Source organism: Monodelphis domestica, chromosome 6 (assembly GCF_027887165.1).
Source record: "Monodelphis domestica isolate mMonDom1 chromosome 6, mMonDom1.pri, whole genome shotgun sequence".
NCBI classification, from domain to species: domain Eukaryota; kingdom Metazoa; phylum Chordata; class Mammalia; order Didelphimorphia; family Didelphidae; genus Monodelphis; species Monodelphis domestica.
The window spans coordinates 279,304,225-279,321,519 of record NC_077232.1 but is presented as its reverse complement, the minus strand read 5'-3'; the positions used below and the strand labels follow the sequence as shown (position 1 = coordinate 279,321,519).

The following is a 17,295-nucleotide window of genomic DNA, read 5'->3' as shown; positions in this document are numbered from 1 at the left end:
TTTACTGTCATACTGGCCAATTTGAAAGGTGTTAGGTGGTAAAAGTTCCTCTTTTTTATTAATATTATTCTGGAATGCTTCTTGACTACAAACTTAAGATATGATAGTCTCTGAAGAAATAAAGTTGCATTTCATATAAAGAGCTAAGGATAGTGGGTAGGAATAGGCCACAACATTCTAACAAGAAAGAACTGTATGGAAGTGATGTCAAGAACATCATCAGTGCGATATGTGATCACAAAAGGTCATTCGACAGTGATGATAAGAGATAACAGATGTGACAACCCATGTACTCTGGTAGGATCAATTACCATGTCAAGAGATCTCAGCACATGGGGTGAAGGATTTTCAGAAGGACATTGACTTGCATATATAAAGTAAGAAAGGATAGAGGACTGTGATCTGCCCTGCCAGAGCAAATCTCTTTATTGATAAATACAGATTTTCATCTCAACTTTAAAATGAGATAAGATCTATCTCTATTTATCTCTACATCTATGGAAATATAATTCTCCCCAGAATATCTGCCTAACAGTTTACTAGAGTCTCGTCTTCCCAATTCAAAGGGTACTCTTGGATGTCTGCTGAGAGTCTCTTGTGTTTTTTATTGCCTCTGAAGTATGATTTTGACTCCAATTCTCCATTAAGTTTTACTTATTTTGCTTTCATTCACTCATTCATTCATAATCCATAGCCTTGAGTTATACTTTTGTGTTCATTCAAAATGGCTTCATATTTGAAGATTTTGTAACCCCTATTTTGCTCTTACCCAAAATATTTTCTGGCAATATCAGTATCTGGCTTTGGGTAGCTTTAAGGGCCTTTAGATTTCATGGAAGCATTCAGACTACCAAGAAATCAAGTACAGGATAGGTTATATTTATTCTGAAAAAACAAAAGGACATATACCTGATCTCATAAACTGTCAAATTGGTAGATTCCACCTTTCCAAAAGGCTTATTCAGACTTCTAGAATTATAGAACAACTCCCCTTCTCATCTCCAGTCCTCCCTTCCTTTGGGCTTCACTTAGGAGTGTGGCCCTGCTATGTGTTTAACACTCTGGTCTACATGATTCTGAGTACCACTGAAGGTATAAGTCAGGGTTGCTGGGATGCTCAATGTCAAGATAATGTAGGTATCTGAGACAGGACTTGAATCCAGGCAGGAATGTATTGATAAATGTTTGACAATCAGATCTCTGAAAAAGCAAAGAAATTCTAATTATCATCCCCTAAAAGAAACCTCATTTTATGTTTGGCACATTTTTATGTTAGGTCTGGGTTATTAATATTTTTTCCGTCACATTCTTAAGCCTAGACAATCAACAACAATGGGGTTGATTAGAGGCTGTACCATATGCCTGGGAAGATGATAGACTTAAAATATTCCATACACTGACAGTTTTACTCAATGCTTCCTTTGGCACAAGAGAGGGTTAAATAACAAAAAAGTGGAATATTGGAAGATAACTATGAAGTTAAAGATATGTATGTATGTATGTGTACATATAGCCATAATACACATCTATTGGTATGTGTGCATATGATATATACTATTTTACAGGCAAAGGGTGATGTTTAGACTGGGAAGATGATAGTAGCAAAATTATTAGACAGACAATCTAGGGAAAAATAGTATCTATAAAAATGTATGTATATAGGTCCCATCCAGCATTAACATTATTATTGATTTTGTATGTATTTATTTATTATGAGTTGTTCCCATCCAAAAAATGTAAGATCCCTGAAGGCAGGGCCTGTTTGATTTTGCTAGCACCTAGACCAGTGCCTGGTGCAGGTAGGGTTTCATTTGGTATAGAGTAGTGGAGGAAACTATCCATGCACATCAACCCCTGATCTAAGGTTTATTGTTCTCAAGGTTAGTGGATGGCTGAGCTGTAGGGCACTAGAATAAAGACAAAAACTTGGCCTCAAATACTTATTAGCTATGTGACCCTGGGCAAGTCCCTTAACCTTGGTCTCATTTTCCTCAACTTGAAATGTTGATAACAGCATTTATTTTCATAGGGTCATTGTAAGGACCAAATGAGATAATACATGTAAATGTGCTTGGCACAGTACTTGGCACATAGTAGATCTTATGCTGTATTACGTTCATTCCACAATTTAAAAAAAATTTTTATTACTATGAACTTGACAAGTATTAACAAACATGCACCCTTCCACATTCAAAGAACAGAAAAAAGATGACCACATATGAAATTTTAAGTTTCCATTGCATATAGCTTTTAAATCATATATATTTCAAATTTAACATGGATAGTACCAACAATACCTTTCTGTCTGGGTTTCCTTCTACAATTTCTTTTGCTCTCTTATTTGCATTTTTAAATGATTCATCAATGTTCCTTCTTTTTTGATATGATTATCATTAAACCTACTTCTTTTCACAGCCTTCATATTCAATAAGAAACTATCTTTTTCCTAAATATTTTTAACACTATGTTCATCCAGGTAGTAGATGCTTTAGATTGATTGAATTCTTTGGAAAGCACACCCAGAAACTCATGATTCTTTCTGAGTGAAATAAAAGTGTGTGATTCTCAAAGTGAAACATTTGACCTATACTCCCAATATTCTCAAGGAAAAAGCACCTGTTAATTGATCCAATTGAGAAAGGGAAGACAAATCTGTTTAAAATTTCAATGACCTTTTGGTGACTGTTTAAAGACAAAGATAAGGCTCATACAAAAAAAAAAGACAAAAAAAGAGACAGAAATAAAAGACAAAAGCTCCTGATTCAAGGGCAATAAACAACTCTGTTGCTTCCTTATATCTTTTTTTTTAGATTTCTTTTTTTATTAAGTTTATTTATTTAATTAATATAGAATATTTTTCCATGGTTACATGATTCATGATCTTCCCCTCTCCTCCCACCCCACTCTAGTAGCCAATGAGCAATTCCACTGGTTTTTACATGTGTCATTGATGGAGACCTATTTCCATATTATTAATATTTGCACTAGGGTGATCCTTTAAAGTCTACATCCCTGATCATATCCCCATTGAACCATGTGATCAAGCAGTTGTTTTTCTTCTGTTTTTCTACTCCCACAGTTCTTTCTCTGGATATGGATAGCATTCTTTCTCATAAGTGTCTCAGAACTGTCCTGGATCATTGCATTGCTGCTAGCACAGAAGTTCATTAAGCTCAATTGTGCCACAGTGTATCAGTCAGTCTCTGCATACAATGTTCTCCTAGTTCTGCTCCTTTCATTCTGCATCCATTCCTGGAGGTCATTTCAGTTCACATGGAATTCCTTCAGTTCATTATTCCTTTCAGCACAATAGTATTCCATCACCATCAGATAACACAATTTGTTCAGCCATTCCCCTCATTTTCCAATTTTTTGTCACCACAAAGAGCATGGCTATAAGTATTTTTGTACAAATCATTTTGCTTATAATTTCTTTGGGGTATAAATCCAGCAGTAGTATGGATAGATCAAGGGGCAGGCAGTCTTTTAGTGCCCTTTGGGCACAGTTCCAAATTGCCATCCAGAATGGTTGGATCAATTCACAACTCCACCAGCAGTGCATTAATGTCCCAATATTTGCCACATCCCCACCAACACTTATTATTTTCCTTTGCTGTCATATTAACCAATCTGCTAGCTGTGAGGTGGTACCTCAGAGTTGTTTTGATGTGTATCTCTCTGATTGCAAGAGATTTAGAACACTTTTTCATGTGCTTATTAATAGTTTTGATTTTTTAACTGAAAATTGCCTATTTATGTCCCTTGCCCATTTATCAATTGGGGAATGACTTGATTTTTTGTATAACTGATTTAGCTCCTTATAAATTAGAGTAATTAGACCTTTGTCAGAAGTTTTTGTTATAAAGATTTTTCCCAATTTGTTGCTTCCCTTCTAATTTTGGTTGCATTGGTTTTGTTTGTACAAAAACTTTTAAATTTAATGTAATAAAAATTATTCATTTTACATTTTGCAATATCTCTTGCTTGATCTTAAAATCTTTCCTTTCTCATAAATCTGATAGGTAAACTATTCTATGATCACCTAATTATAGTTTTCTTCTTTATATTTAAGTCATTCACCCATTCTGAATTTATCTTGGTTTGGGTATGAGATGTTGATCTAAACCTAATCTCTCCAATACTATTTTCCAATTTTCCCAGCAGTTTTTGTCAAATAGTGGGGTTTTGTCCTAAAAGCTGGGATCTTTGGGTTTATCGTACACTGTCTTGCTAAGGTCATTTACCCCAAGTCTATTTCACTGATCCTCCCTTCTTTCTCTGAGCCATTACCATATTGTTTTGATGACCACTGCTTTATAGTACAGTTTAAGATCTGGTACTTTAAAAAACAGTTAAAACCTGCTAGGCCACCATCCACATTTTTTTTTCATTATTTTCCTAGATGTTCTTGATCTTTGTTCTTTTAAATGAACTTTGTTAAAAAATTTCCTAATTCAGTAAAAAAGTTTCTTGGTAGTTTGATAGGTGTGACACTAAATAAGTAAATTCATTTGGGCAGGATTGTAATTTTTATTATATTAGCTTGCCCTACTGATGAGCAATTAATGTTTTTCCAATTGTTTAGATCTAGTTTTAATTGTATGGAAAGTGTTTTGTAGTTAGGTTCATATAATTCATGTGTTTGTCTTGGCAAATAGATTCCTAAATATTTTATATTATAGGGTGATTTTAAATGGAATTTCTCTTTCTAACTCTTGCTGCTGAGATGTATTGGAAATATATAGAAATGCTGATGACTTATGTGGGTGCATTTTGTATCCTGTAACTTTGCTAAAATTGTTGATTATTTCCACTAGCTTTTTAGTTGAGTCTCTAGGATTCTTTAAGTAGACCATCATATCATCTGCAAAGAGTGATAGTTTAGTCTCCTCATTACCTATTTTAATACCTTCAATTTATTTTTCTTCTCTGATTGCTACAGCTAGTGTTTCTAGAACAATGTTAAATAATAGAGGTGATAATGGGCATCCTTGTTTCACTCCTGATCTTATTGGAAAGGCTTCTAATTTATCCCCATTGCAGATGATGCTTGGAAATGTTTTTAAATATATATACTATTTATTATTTTTAGGAAAGGCCCTTCTATTTCTATACTTTCTATTGTTTTCAATAGGAATGAGTATTGTATTTTGTCAAAGGTTTTTTATGCATCTAGTGACATAATCATGCAATTTCTGTTGATTTGACTGTTGATATGGTCAATTATGTGGATGCTTTTCCCTAATATTAATCCATCCTTGCATTCCTGATATAAATTCTACCTGATCATAACCCTAACCCTTGTGATGAATTGCTGGAGTCTTTTTGCTAGTATTCTATTTAAAATTTTTGCATCTATGTTAATTAAGGAGATTGGTCTGTAGTTTTCTTTCACTGTTTTTGGTCTTCCTGGCTTTGGAATCAGTACAATATTTGTGTTATAAAAGGAATTTGGTAGAATTCTTCTTTGCTTATTTTGTCAAATTGTTGGTATTGTATTGTGATTAGTTATTCTTTAAATGTTTTACATAATTCGTTTGTAAATCCATCTGGCCCTGGGGATTTTTTCTTAGGAAATTCTTTGATGGTTTGTTCAATTTCTTTTTCAGATATGGGATTATTTAACTATTTTATTTCTCCTTCTGTTAATCTAGACAATTTATATTTTTTAAATAATCAATCATATCACCTAGATTGCCATATTTATTGTCATATAGTTGGGCAAAATAGTTCTTCTTTATTAGAAGTGAGGTTGCCCTTTTTCTATTTGATACTGTTTGCTTGGTTTTCTTCTTTCCTTTTTTATTAGATTAATCCGTACTTTACCTTATTTGTTTTTTCAAAGTACCAGTTTCTAGTCTTATTTATTACTTTTATCATTCTTTCACTTTCAATTTCATTAATTTCTCCTTAAATTTTTAGGATTTCTAATTTAGTTTTTATCTGGGGATTTTTTATTTGTTCTCTTTCTAGTTTTTTTTATTTGCAGGCCTAATTTATTGACCTCTTCCCTCTCTGATTTTCTAATATATACACTCAGGAATATAAAATTTCTCCCAAGTACTGCTTTGGCTTCATCCAATAGATTTTGATATGATGTCTCTTCATTGTCATTCTCCTCAATGAAATTATTATTTCTATGATTTGTTCTTCAATCAATTTTGGAGAATCATATAATTTAATTTCCAATTAATTTTTTATTTGCCTCTCCATGTACCCATGTACTATAATTTTTATTGCGTTGTGACCTGAAAAGGTTGCATTTATTATTTTTGCTTTTTTGCATTTGTTTGCAGTGTTTTTATGCCCTAGTACATGATCAATCTTTGTGAATGTACCATGTGTTTATGAAAAGAAGGTGTGTTCCTTTCTGTCTGTATTTATTTTTCTCCGTATATCTTTTAATTCTAATTTTTCTAAGATTTCATTTACTTCTCTTACCTCTTTCTTATTTATTTGTTTGATTTATCTAGGTCTGATAGAATAAGGTTCAGGTCTCCCACTAGTGTAGTTTTACTATCTATTTCCTCCTTAAGCTCCAATAATTTCTCTTTTAAAAATCTGGATGCAATACCATTTGGTGCATACATGTTGAGCACTGCTATTTCCTCATTGTCTATACTGTCTTTTATCAGGATGTAATTATTCTTTATCTCTTAAGAATGTTAAAGTAACACTTTTTCTGTATTTCACCACATCCTTAACAGAGTTCGTTTTTAAGTTCAGGCTGGACTGGGGGAGTGAGGGAGGAGTCTTGACTTAGGAACCTAAAAAATGCCTGGTTTTGCCCTCCAGCATTGCACTTGTCATTAGAACATCTGCTTTTCTCTTGAGGAAAAGAAATAAACAACTGCTTTTCTTTACTCTCATTTTTTGACTCCAGATAGATATATTTTTTTATTTTAAGATTTTAAGTGGGTAGCACTGGATGCCCTTTTTTTTTTTAATCCCACTCACTTTTCATGTTCATTTGTTTTGTCCTCCCTGAATTTAATACAGGGTACACACCATGGCTAGGTGAGTAATCACCTTGATTTCTAGAGACAGTGGCATTGGGGTAGTGTAAGGCATCGAGTGTAAGGTGACTTAAGAGTCAGGAAAGATGTGAGTTCCAATCTTTCCTCTGACATTTAACTTACTAGTTGTGTAACCCTGGGCACGTCACCTCTCCTCTTTCATCCTCAGTTTCCTTCTCTGTAAAGTGGAAATAATGATAGCCCATATCTCCCTGGGTGGTTGTGAGAATCAAAAGAGATACCACATGGAAAATGCTTATCAAAATTTATAGAGCTATAGTTTAAATGTTACTACTATTAGTACCATTTTTAGCAAGCCCCCTTGAGGGACAGTCCTGTAGACACTGACTGAGCATGCCCAATTGGCTCCCAGAGGATCAATTAGGGGTAGGGCCACAGTCCAGGAGGAAGGTGTTAGTTGGTCTAGACCAACTGAGCATGCCTAGAAGCACAGCAGGAGTCAAGTGTCAGTCCCTAACTGGCAGACTGAGCATGCCCAGAAGGGATCCTGGAGGCAAGTGTCAGTTACTTGAAGACAGACTGAGCATGCTCAGAACGAATCTAGGCCCTAAATGCCAGGTAGAGGCCGAGTGAGCATGCCCAGAAGGCATTCACCGCTAGGCTAACTAAGCAGCCTCAAAAGTGGCCCACGAAGTTTCCAGAAGCTTGAGGCGGGTGACAGGAGGTGAGAGCCAGGTGAGGCCATTCTTCCTGATACTCAGCAGGGCAAGGACCAGGGAGACGTGTGCTGAAGGTACTAAAGGCCTTGGGGCAGAGGCCCTTCCCCAGCCTCATTTATTCTCTTCCTGTCTCCACTTGTGGGATGGGCAGATGGGACCTTCCAGCAGGCAGTGGATGGTCAGGGCAAGTGAGCAGTTGGGTCAAAGTTGGGGTTTGTTTATTTGTACCTAAATAAATGGGGTATGGAGCTTAGCCTAGATCCACCACCTCTGTTGATGTGTGTATTGGTTTTGCACAACTGCCTTTTCCCCATTTTGTTAGAGGAGATGACTCTCTGGGTAGGGGAACACCTAAGAGGCCTATTTGAAAAGGAAAGTAAAGAAAAAGCAAATTTAAAAACAGCAACAACAACAACACTTATGGAGTGGATGAATATGTGTAATGGATTAGGAAGTAGTGGGTGATTGTGACTAAACTTGGGATGCTCAGAGGCATTTGGCTCCTCTTCTAAGAGTTGAGGGGAAGAAACCAAATCTGATGGAAATATCATCTTAGTGAGCAACTCCCCAGAAAAGAATGTCAATCTTTCAGGAAGCCCTCTTCCTTCCCTGGCCCTGGAGACCTAACTGTTCTTCCTGTTTCTGTTGTTGAATCAGCAACAAATGGGGTCTAAAATGGGCTCCAAGTCTAGCCAAAGGTACTTCTGATTTGAAAATGCTTTGCTGAGTGGATTGGAGGAATGTGTATAGCTATGGGGTTTTCTAGGGAAAAAAATAGATATTAAGAAAGTTTTATACCTATCTCTTAAAAGTCTAAGAATGTGGATAAAGGAATACATGATTGGTTGGCTGTTTGTTTGTTTTTTAATGAGTTATGGAGATCTACAGATGCCTAATTTCTCTAGTTGGTAGTTTCCTCTGCTAGGGTGTTAGATTCTTAGTTGTGTCCTGCCCATCTCCTTCCAAGTCTGTTGGGGGCAAGGAGTAGGGGTTGAAACTAGTATGCTTTGTTTCTTATGCCAAATGCCTTAAATTTCCCTTCATAGTAGATTTGGAGTGACCTGAAAGCTACTAAAGAGACTCAGCCTTATATTATCATGGGTTCATAGATCCATATGAGGCAGAATAATTCATTCCAGGAATTCCTAGTTCAAATCAATACTGACTCTTTTTTTCCCCCCTACTCCTATAGCTACCATTTTATTTCAGTACCTCCATCTCTCCTAGATCATTGAAAAAGCCTCCTGCTCTCTGGCCTCTGTTTTCCATATGACTGTCACAGGGGTTTTCTTTCAGCATAGATCTGGCCAAGTCACTACCCTCCTAAAAAAAACTAGTCACATGCCATTTTCCCTAGGATAAAATATTTCATTTGTTTGGTTTTTAGAACCTTTTACAACATGACCCCTTAACTCTTTGATTTCCACTTCATTGTATATTCCCCCTTCCCTCTTCTATGATCTGGCCAAATTAGTTTCCATTGAACTACAACTTCTGTGCCAAGTACTAAATCTCCTGTCCCCTTCTCACCACGTCAGAGGATCCTTCTTTTTCTTTAACACTCAACAAGCACAAGCTTATGCCTAAATTCTTTCTGATAGGAACTCTCCCCACTCTCATCTACTCATTTGCCCAGTATTATTCTTCCTAGATACCTTCTATTTATATGTCTTCTGTTTTTTCTTTATAGTTATCTTATATATCACTTATACATATACTTACATATTCTGTTAAAATGTCAGTTTATTGAGAGTAGGAATTGTTGCATTCTTTGTGTTCATGCCTGTAGTGCATTGTACATGTCTAACATTTTAGTAGTGGCTTAATAAACACTTGTTTTGTTGACCTTGGTCTCTGAGTTCAAGCCTGGTTCTATATCATCTTCCAATTTCCAGTAGTCAAGGATGACCTAGAGCTGAAATGTACTTAATAGAATTAACTACTCTTCCAAATGAGATACCTTATGGTCCACATGAGTATCCTTAGGACTGAGCTGGAATTCTGGCAGTAGAAAGCTTGGTGTAATCAAAAGAATATTAGCCCGGGAGTCTTCAGACATACTTTAGCCCCAGCTTTACCACTAGCAAGCGGGTGACCTTGGGCAGGATTGTTTAATTTCTGAGTAGTGTTTTCATCTGTATGTTAGAGTAGAAAAAATAGAATAATAGCTGACATGTTTATCTAATGGGATTCAAGTTTCATAGTGTTTTACATCTGATAGCAGTGTTGTGGTAGAGATTATTTTATCACATTTTTACAATGAGACACTGAGGCTCAAAAATTAGTCAGAGGTCAAGCCTAGATCTGTCCTGGCCCTAAGGTCAGGAAGGGGTGTGTTAAAATCCAATCTCTTAATTTAAATTTAGCTTAAGTTAAACTTAACTACCTGTATAACTTTGAGCAGATCTTTTAAACTTTACCTCCGTTTCCTCATGCACAAAATGGGGATAATAATAGCATATACCTCCCAGGTTTGTTTTGAACATCAAATGAGATATTTGTAAAGTTCCTGGCATATGGTGGGCACTCTATAAATGATAGCTATTATTATTCATTTGAGTAAGAATTCTTTTTAAAATATGCACTGCTTCTCTTAAGGACCCCTTTAACTATAAAATTTTATATATTTAACGTCATTTGTAGGGCCATTTGCTACATTTCTTTCACGCTCTCTTCTTTCTATTCTTCTGTAATTTGAAGTTCAGTAGAGGAATTTCCCCTCTCTCCTAGGGAGAGGAGAGAGGATGAAGAAGAAAGCACCTCTAATTTAAATTGTATGTTTTATGTGGTAGGCTGAGCCCTTTTTTCTGTCATAAGGAAAGAACATTTACCTTCTTTATTCTTGTGATTTGCAGACATGGCTTTGTCTGTCAAAATGAAACTTGTTAGCTTATTTGAGTTTCTCAGAATGGACTTCCCCTTCTTTCATCAGCTCCTGTTGTGAATAGGGCAGAGCATGATGACAAGAAAGGACTTGATTTCTTGAAAATCACTGAAGGTCTTATATGCCAATCTTTATTTCATTCCTTTCCTTTCACTTTCCTGTTCACATTTTTCTCTTGGCTGACTATTCTTCATAGGTTGGCTGTCATCCAGCTCATTGTAATACTGGAAGTAGGTTTCAGATCCTTGCCTGCAAGCAGCTCAGATGCCTCAGAGAAAGGAAGTTGCTCTTTGGCCAGCGTTGCATGTGATCTCTTATTTGACATTTTTCCCCTTGGGTTTGTAAACCATTTAAAATCCTTGGACAGTTGGCTTCCTCTGGGAGAGATGGGATTCCAAAGGTCAGCTGTGGGCAAATACTAATTACAATATGTACACACCAGGATTTGTTACCTTTGGAAACTCAGACTTGTCCATTTGTATCATAACTCCCCCATTAGAATGTGAGCTCCATGAGGACGGGCTTATGCTTAGCATAGTGTTTTATTCATAGTAAGAGCTTAATAGATCCTTGTTTCATTCATTCAAGATGTATAGTCAATAAATGTGGGGTAGTGGACAGAAGACTGATCTTGGAATCAGGAAATTCTGGATTCAAGTACTGTTTCTCTCCCCCCAGCCCTTCTCTTGCACACACACATGTGACCTTGAGTAAGTCAGTGCTCCCAGGAAATTTTCTTAGACTTTAAAATAACTGATGTCCATCCATACCTAGGGAGGGAGTGGTGCAGTGGATTGAGTCTGGAGTCAGGAACACCTGAGTTCAAATCCAGCCTCAGACACTTAACTGGCTATGTAACCTCGGACAAGTCACTTAAGCTCTGTTTGCCTCAGTTGTCTTCTTTCTCTCAACTTTCTCAACTTAAAAAGAGGATTATAATAGCCTCCTAGGGTTGTGTAAGGATCAACTGAGATAATTGTAAAGTGCTCAGCATAGTGCCTGGAACATAGTATATGCTACATAAATGTTATCTATTATTAATATTATCTTTTTAAAATTGAATTTTACTTTTTTTCAGTTAGCCAAAATCTTCCTTCTTTCTCCTCTCTTTCTCTCCTTTAAACAGGAAAGAAAAACAAAGCCTTTGTAGCAAATATGTATAATCATGACAAATTCTTGCATTGGCCATGTCTTAAAAAGAAATATTTCCATCTGTGCTCTGAGTGTGTCACCACTGTCAGAAGGTGGGCAAACCTATTTCATCCTGAGTCCCTTGGAATCATGGTGGTTCACTGTGTTGATCAGAGTTCCTTAGTCTTTCAAAGTTGTCAGCTATTACCATCATCCTCATCATCATTTCTAGAACAACTTGGAGAGGTCAGAAAAGGCTTCTTGTAGAAGGTATTGCTTGAACAGAGTTTTAAAGCAATCGGTAGAGAAAAGTGAGGTAAGAATTTAGATGTGGATTGTTACCACTGCTTTTCTAAAAACCTGAATGCTGGAGGTCCCATTAACATGCTTTTTAAGTATAAGACAAGTTAGAAGACAGGGGTTTTGGCTGACCCATAAGAATGTGATATCACCATAGTGTGTGATACAGTTCAAGGAAAGGGCATAAGCCAGAGATATAAGATTTCTGACACTTTTTAAAAAAAAAGGAAAACCTCAACATGTAATACTCAACTTGTAATAAAAACACTCAACATGTAATTGACACTTCAACAAAAAGGTAAAGTTGGGAAAATGGAATACATATGCTTTTAAATCTTTTTTTGATTTAAAATAGCTGTTTCCAAGCATAGAGATGTGTTTGGTATGATTAGAAATCTGAAAGTTTGTGGTATATTTTTCTTGCTCCAATTCACAAACTCTTACATGATTACTTTTGGAATATTTCAACAGGGTAATAGAGTTTATTTCTCTAGAGTCCCTTGACAAATATCTAGTACCCACTTGGGTGCATGTACCCAAGTTGAGAACTGCTAGCCTAACAGGTCACATCCTCAGAATATCTAAATTCTGAACCCTAGCTCTGTCAGTTATTTAGGATTTGTGCTCCCATATAGTACTTTGCAGTAGCAGGGACATCAAGTATACTCAGGAAGATAAACTTTTTTGGAAATGAGTGTAGTAATAAGTACCTGATGAGACTTACATTCTGGCCTGTATATTTTCTAACAGTATCATTTGGTAATGATGATCTTTACCTAAGACAGAACCACTCAGAAGATACAACAAACTCATGATGAATGCCAAGTTAGGTAAACCTCTATTCAAAATGACTTAAATATCATTCATTTAAACACCACAAGATAAGGAATCACCAAAGCTTCTGTTGCTAATTAGGTTCTTTTTTAAAAGTAGCCAATTGATTATTTGTGATTGGTGATTTTTTTTTAGAAGAATTAAACTCTAGAAACAGTCAGGGCTTAACTTTCTTCTGTATATTTTAGGACGGCTTCATACAGGTTAAAACCTTGTCAGCAACAGGAAGAGTATATAGGTCTTCAGTTGTGGACAGGAGCTGTTCAAGACCTTTTAAAAATAGAGGAAGGAGTAAAAATATAAGATGCTGAATTTAGTTTATTATCTAGGCTCTGATTTGGCACATAATAATTCAGTTGCCTGTGGGTCCAGGGCCCCAGACTGGAAGGAAAGGTTAGTTTGAAAATTTTATTGCTATATTGCTACCACATGATCACAGTGGATTAATTGGAGTTTCTGAGTTTGCAAATAAGTTCTAGAAATTTGCTAGTCATTTTGTTGAGTCTGGGCTTTGCTTCAGATAGGTTTCTGATTTTTAATGTCCCAATTGACTTCACAGAAATGGGAATTAGTAGTAATTATCTAATAACAGATCTATTTAAGGACAAGTTAATGGGTTTGCTGGCAGTGTGTGTTGTGAGGATGGCAACATTCCAGTCTGTTTACTAGTGTGTTGAGAATATAAGGCTCCAAGCCTCCTTCTTGTGTCTGAATGAGAAATCTAGTACTAAGTGACCCCTAAGGTCATCCTGGAAGGAAAAAAAGAACCCAGAGTAGCCCAGGCCAGAAATTAGGTCACATGCAGTTTTATCCCAGTGAATCTATTCTGGAGTAAGTACTTCTAGTGGTTTCCTGGAGAGGTTTCCCCTCTAAAGCAGCAAACTTACCTTGTCTTTTTAATGGTTTTTAGTATATTCTTCATAGTTGAGGTATCGGGATTCAGACATATTTGTTCCTTCCCAATCTTCATTGTCCCTCTATAGTGAATAAATCACAGTGAAGAATTTTTTTAATCCTATCAGTGATAATGAAGCAATAATGGGACTAATCAAACCTTAGGCTTTGTGGGCACTCCCCAGAAAAAATCCCCTACTTTGTTAAGTGATCTTAAATGAGTCCCTACACTTTCCTGTGCTACAGTATCTTCATTTGTGAAATGATGGCAGTATTGACTTCAGTCATAAAGCAAGCTACAAGTAAGCAACATTTTTTCATCACAAGAATCCTCATCTCCTTAGCCTTCCTTAGTGTGATCTTTCCTTTCTGAGTTTTCTCTTCATAAGAACTAAACATGAGAAGAACAGGGAAAGGCCTGGGTAGCATCGTCCTGGAGATTGGGAAAGAAATCTGTAGGGTGTAGGTGTGGGTGTGTTTTCCCTCTTTGAATAACTTCTGTAGCAGATTTATTTGTGTTCTATCAGAATAGTTCATATTTCATTTTATTAAGGCCTCTTTCCTCCTGAAAATCTTTATTGTTACCTCCTGCCTTTCAGCTAGGAAAAAAGAAGTATATGGTGAAATGGACATTCATTTCAGAGAAAAAGCAGATTTTTACCTCAGTAAATTAAAATGAAAAAATAATTCATTTAAATATTTTGGTGACTTTGTTAGGACAGTTTTATTCACCATCTTAGCTACTGTCAAAAGTTTGAGCAATAATATTGCTTTCCTTTTTCCTTATAGAAAGTTCACAAGTGGACCTTCATTGAAACATTTGATTTAATCCACATTCCTGAGAAGCAACCCTATTTACTATGATGTTTTCTAGGGGCAAAAGGGTATGGTGTAACAAGAGATGGTCTTGGAATCAGGAAGATATGGGTTTCAATTCTACCACATCCATGACAGTCACTTTAGCCTCTCTGTCTTAGTTGCCTCATTTATAAAATCAAGGTGGTAGTAAGCCCCTACAGTACTTTTCTCCCAAGTTTATTGTGAGGAGTGATCATGTGAAATAATATAAGTAATGTGCTTTGCAAACTTTAAGGTGCTCTGTAACAATAATAAGAGTTAGCATTTATATACTAGCAGCTAGCTAAAAAGCAGTTACTGCTTTTACTCACATGATCTCAGGACGTGGACACGTAGCACTGGGGAAAATCACATCAATTTTCTCAAAGGATTTTAGGTTAGGAATGTTCTTAGTAACTTGCAAACATTGACAGCTCGTGGTGACCACTGTAGAAAACAGCCAGAGTAGAAAGGTTAGTGATATTCAAGTTAAAGGGTTTATTCATTGAGAGACAATAAATCTGGTATAAAGGCTTCTCCCTCACCACCATGTCAGATACAGCAGTTCCAGCCCCAGAAATATTCAAGATCTGCTAGGAGAGAAGCCTCTGAAGGAGTTACATTCTAGAGGAAGGAAGGAACATTAACACCATACAGTTCTGGTTTATTGGAATCTAGATGTAGAGCTGGAAAGGGCCTTTGAGGTGCTCACATTCAATGCCCTCATTTGAGGTGTTAGTGCCTGTCTAAGGGACTGCTCCTTCCCTAATAGGCCATAACCATTTAAAAATGAGTAGAAATGGCCAGGTAAAAAGAGCTTCATTCTCTTCAAATTCCAATTCTAATTCAACCACTAATTTTCTGACTAGTGCAGCTTGCTTCAGACCCCCAGTATTAAATTAATTGATCTTGCAGCTTGACTCTGTCTGGATCCTGATTTGGGTCTGTGGTCACCCTTAGTGTGTCCCCTGCTTTTGTTAATTATAGCTATGTCCTTACCCTTTACAAAAATAAGTCTTTTTTGTAACCCTGTTGCTTAACAACTTTCTGGACCTGACTTCTGCCCAGTGACAAAACCTCAGCCTGACTTGTCTAAGATATCCTTATTCAGATTCTAATCTGTTTTCCTGACCCCATCTCTCTAATTCCTGTGTTAGCCATCACCCTCCTAAAATATTGTCTGTTTAATTTATGATTTTGATTAGAAATCACAAAAACATATTTTTGTCCCTTCATAAAAGCTTTAGGTTTAAAAGGTACAAAATTTTTAGTATATAGAAATTATTTGAAGATAAAAAGAAGATTTGGGCTGATCTCATCTCATCTCATCATTGGAAGCAATTGTTTAACTAATGATATCTTTCTGTTGTACTTTAATTAATTCATTTAAACTGTGTGATAAGAGACCTAGAAGATGTGGTTTCTTGTCTACATCCCCAGCAGTACTAATAGTATTCAATAAGTGTACATCTCTGACTTAAAAAATTAGTATAACTGTGTTTCTTACCTTGAGGAGTAGTCAAAGCTAGCAAGATATTGCAGAGAAGGAGGATAATACTTCGGATCATGGTGACAAGAATGGATGATACACAAATCTGAGGGACTGAGAAATTTCTGAGTGAACATGCTGTTGGTACTCAGTGTTTATTTGCTAAGGTTCTTTTCCCTCCTTAATTCTGATTAGTCAGGATGACAGTTTACTTAGCAAAAATAGACTGTGACTAGGAGAGGTCTCAGGTTACATACAGAATAGTAGGGATATTATTTTTTACTAAATGCTTCTTATTCATGAAAACTCTCATTTTTCCTACAAAAGAATATATTTTGTTTCACATTCTCTGATTCTAGAAACTGCCATATGCAGAAATAAATATTTATCATTTTTATTTTTATCCCACTCTTCTTCCCTTTGTCCTCCCTCCACCCTCAACACACAAAAGAATAATCAGCTACTTATTAAGTGCCAGACACAGTGTAGGAGACTAGTAATACAAATGCAAAGAATGCAATACTTGTACTTGCAAAGAATTTACATTCTAATGGCAAGACAAGCATATATAATGTATACATTTATATATGTCATAAATGTAAAGTTAGTAAGTACAAAGATAAACAGAATAATTGTGGTAATTTAGGAGAGGACACTAGTGGTTGTGGGGATTAGAAAAGGTTTGGGGGGTGGGATTTGTCAGAGAGTCAAAAGAAAGGCTCTAGAGTTGAATATGTGAGTCATGGTTAGGTCTGTGCTTAAGAAAAATTACATTGGTAGCAATGTATGGGATAGAATGGGGTGGAGGAATGAGAGATTTGAGGTAGGGAGCATGGATTAATTCTCAAGTTAAAGCCCTTAATATTTTATTCCTTTACTGGATCCATGATACCCTTTTCAGTGCTGTAGCAATAACTATCATTTATTATATGCCAAACTCGAAGAATATAAATGCAGAAACAAGTTAGTCCCTTCCCTTGAGGTCAAGAAGCTTAAATTCTAAGACTACATAGAGTAATAAATGTATATACATATGTACATATATACACACATACATGTACACAATCTACTTTTGGTAAAGAGGATTTTAAGAGACAGGTAAGGAAGGGAACATTTTTTAAAATAATATTTTACTTTTTCTCAGTTACATCTAAAAACAATATTTTTACATTCATCTAAAAAAATTTTTCAGTTCCAGATACTTTCTCTCACTCATCCCTCTTCCCTAAG

General features: G+C 36.0%; 2 protein-coding genes across 5 annotated transcripts in view; one reads left to right on the top strand and one right to left on the bottom strand.

Annotated features, from left to right (window-relative positions):
* Positions 1–7,557: 7,557 nt before the first annotated feature.
* The window catches only part of ART3 (ADP-ribosyltransferase 3 (inactive)), a 194,442-nt gene continuing 184,704 nt past the window's right edge, over positions 7,558–17,295 (top strand). Inside the window, exon 1 of one of the 4 annotated variants that reach the window (XM_056803291.1) lies at positions 7,558–7,701. The gene's annotated coding sequence lies outside the window, so the exon portion shown is untranslated. Of the gene's footprint in view, positions 7,771–17,295 lie in introns of all 4 variants that reach the window. The other 3 variants (XM_007495740.3, XM_056803290.1, XM_007495739.3) reach the window with 3 other exon arrangements.
* LOC103103530 (C-X-C motif chemokine 10) lies at positions 12,612–16,213 on the bottom strand. The gene is made up of 4 exons (XM_007495745.3): positions 16,084–16,213; positions 14,909–15,023; positions 13,733–13,822; positions 12,612–13,115 (listed from the first exon to the last, which is right to left on the bottom strand). The coding sequence occupies exons 1-4, from the start codon at positions 16,142–16,144 to the stop codon at positions 13,109–13,111; spliced, it is 273 nt and encodes a 90-aa protein (XP_007495807.1). The 5' UTR covers positions 16,145–16,213; the 3' UTR covers positions 12,612–13,108.

Excerpts from the sequence above, each read along its gene's own strand:
- LOC103103530 (XM_007495745.3), bottom strand. The coding sequence starts at position 16,144 with ATGATCCGAAGTATTATCCTCCTTCTCTGCAATATCTTGCTAGCTTTG. Across the intron at positions 15,024-16,083 it reads AGCTTTGACTACTCCTCAAG|TGGTCACCACGAGCTGTCAA; the intron begins GTAAGAAACACA and ends TGTTTTCTACAG. Across the intron at positions 13,823-14,908 it reads TGTCCACGTCCTGAGATCAT|AGGGACAATGAAGATTGGGA; the intron begins GTGAGTAAAAGC and ends TATTCACTATAG.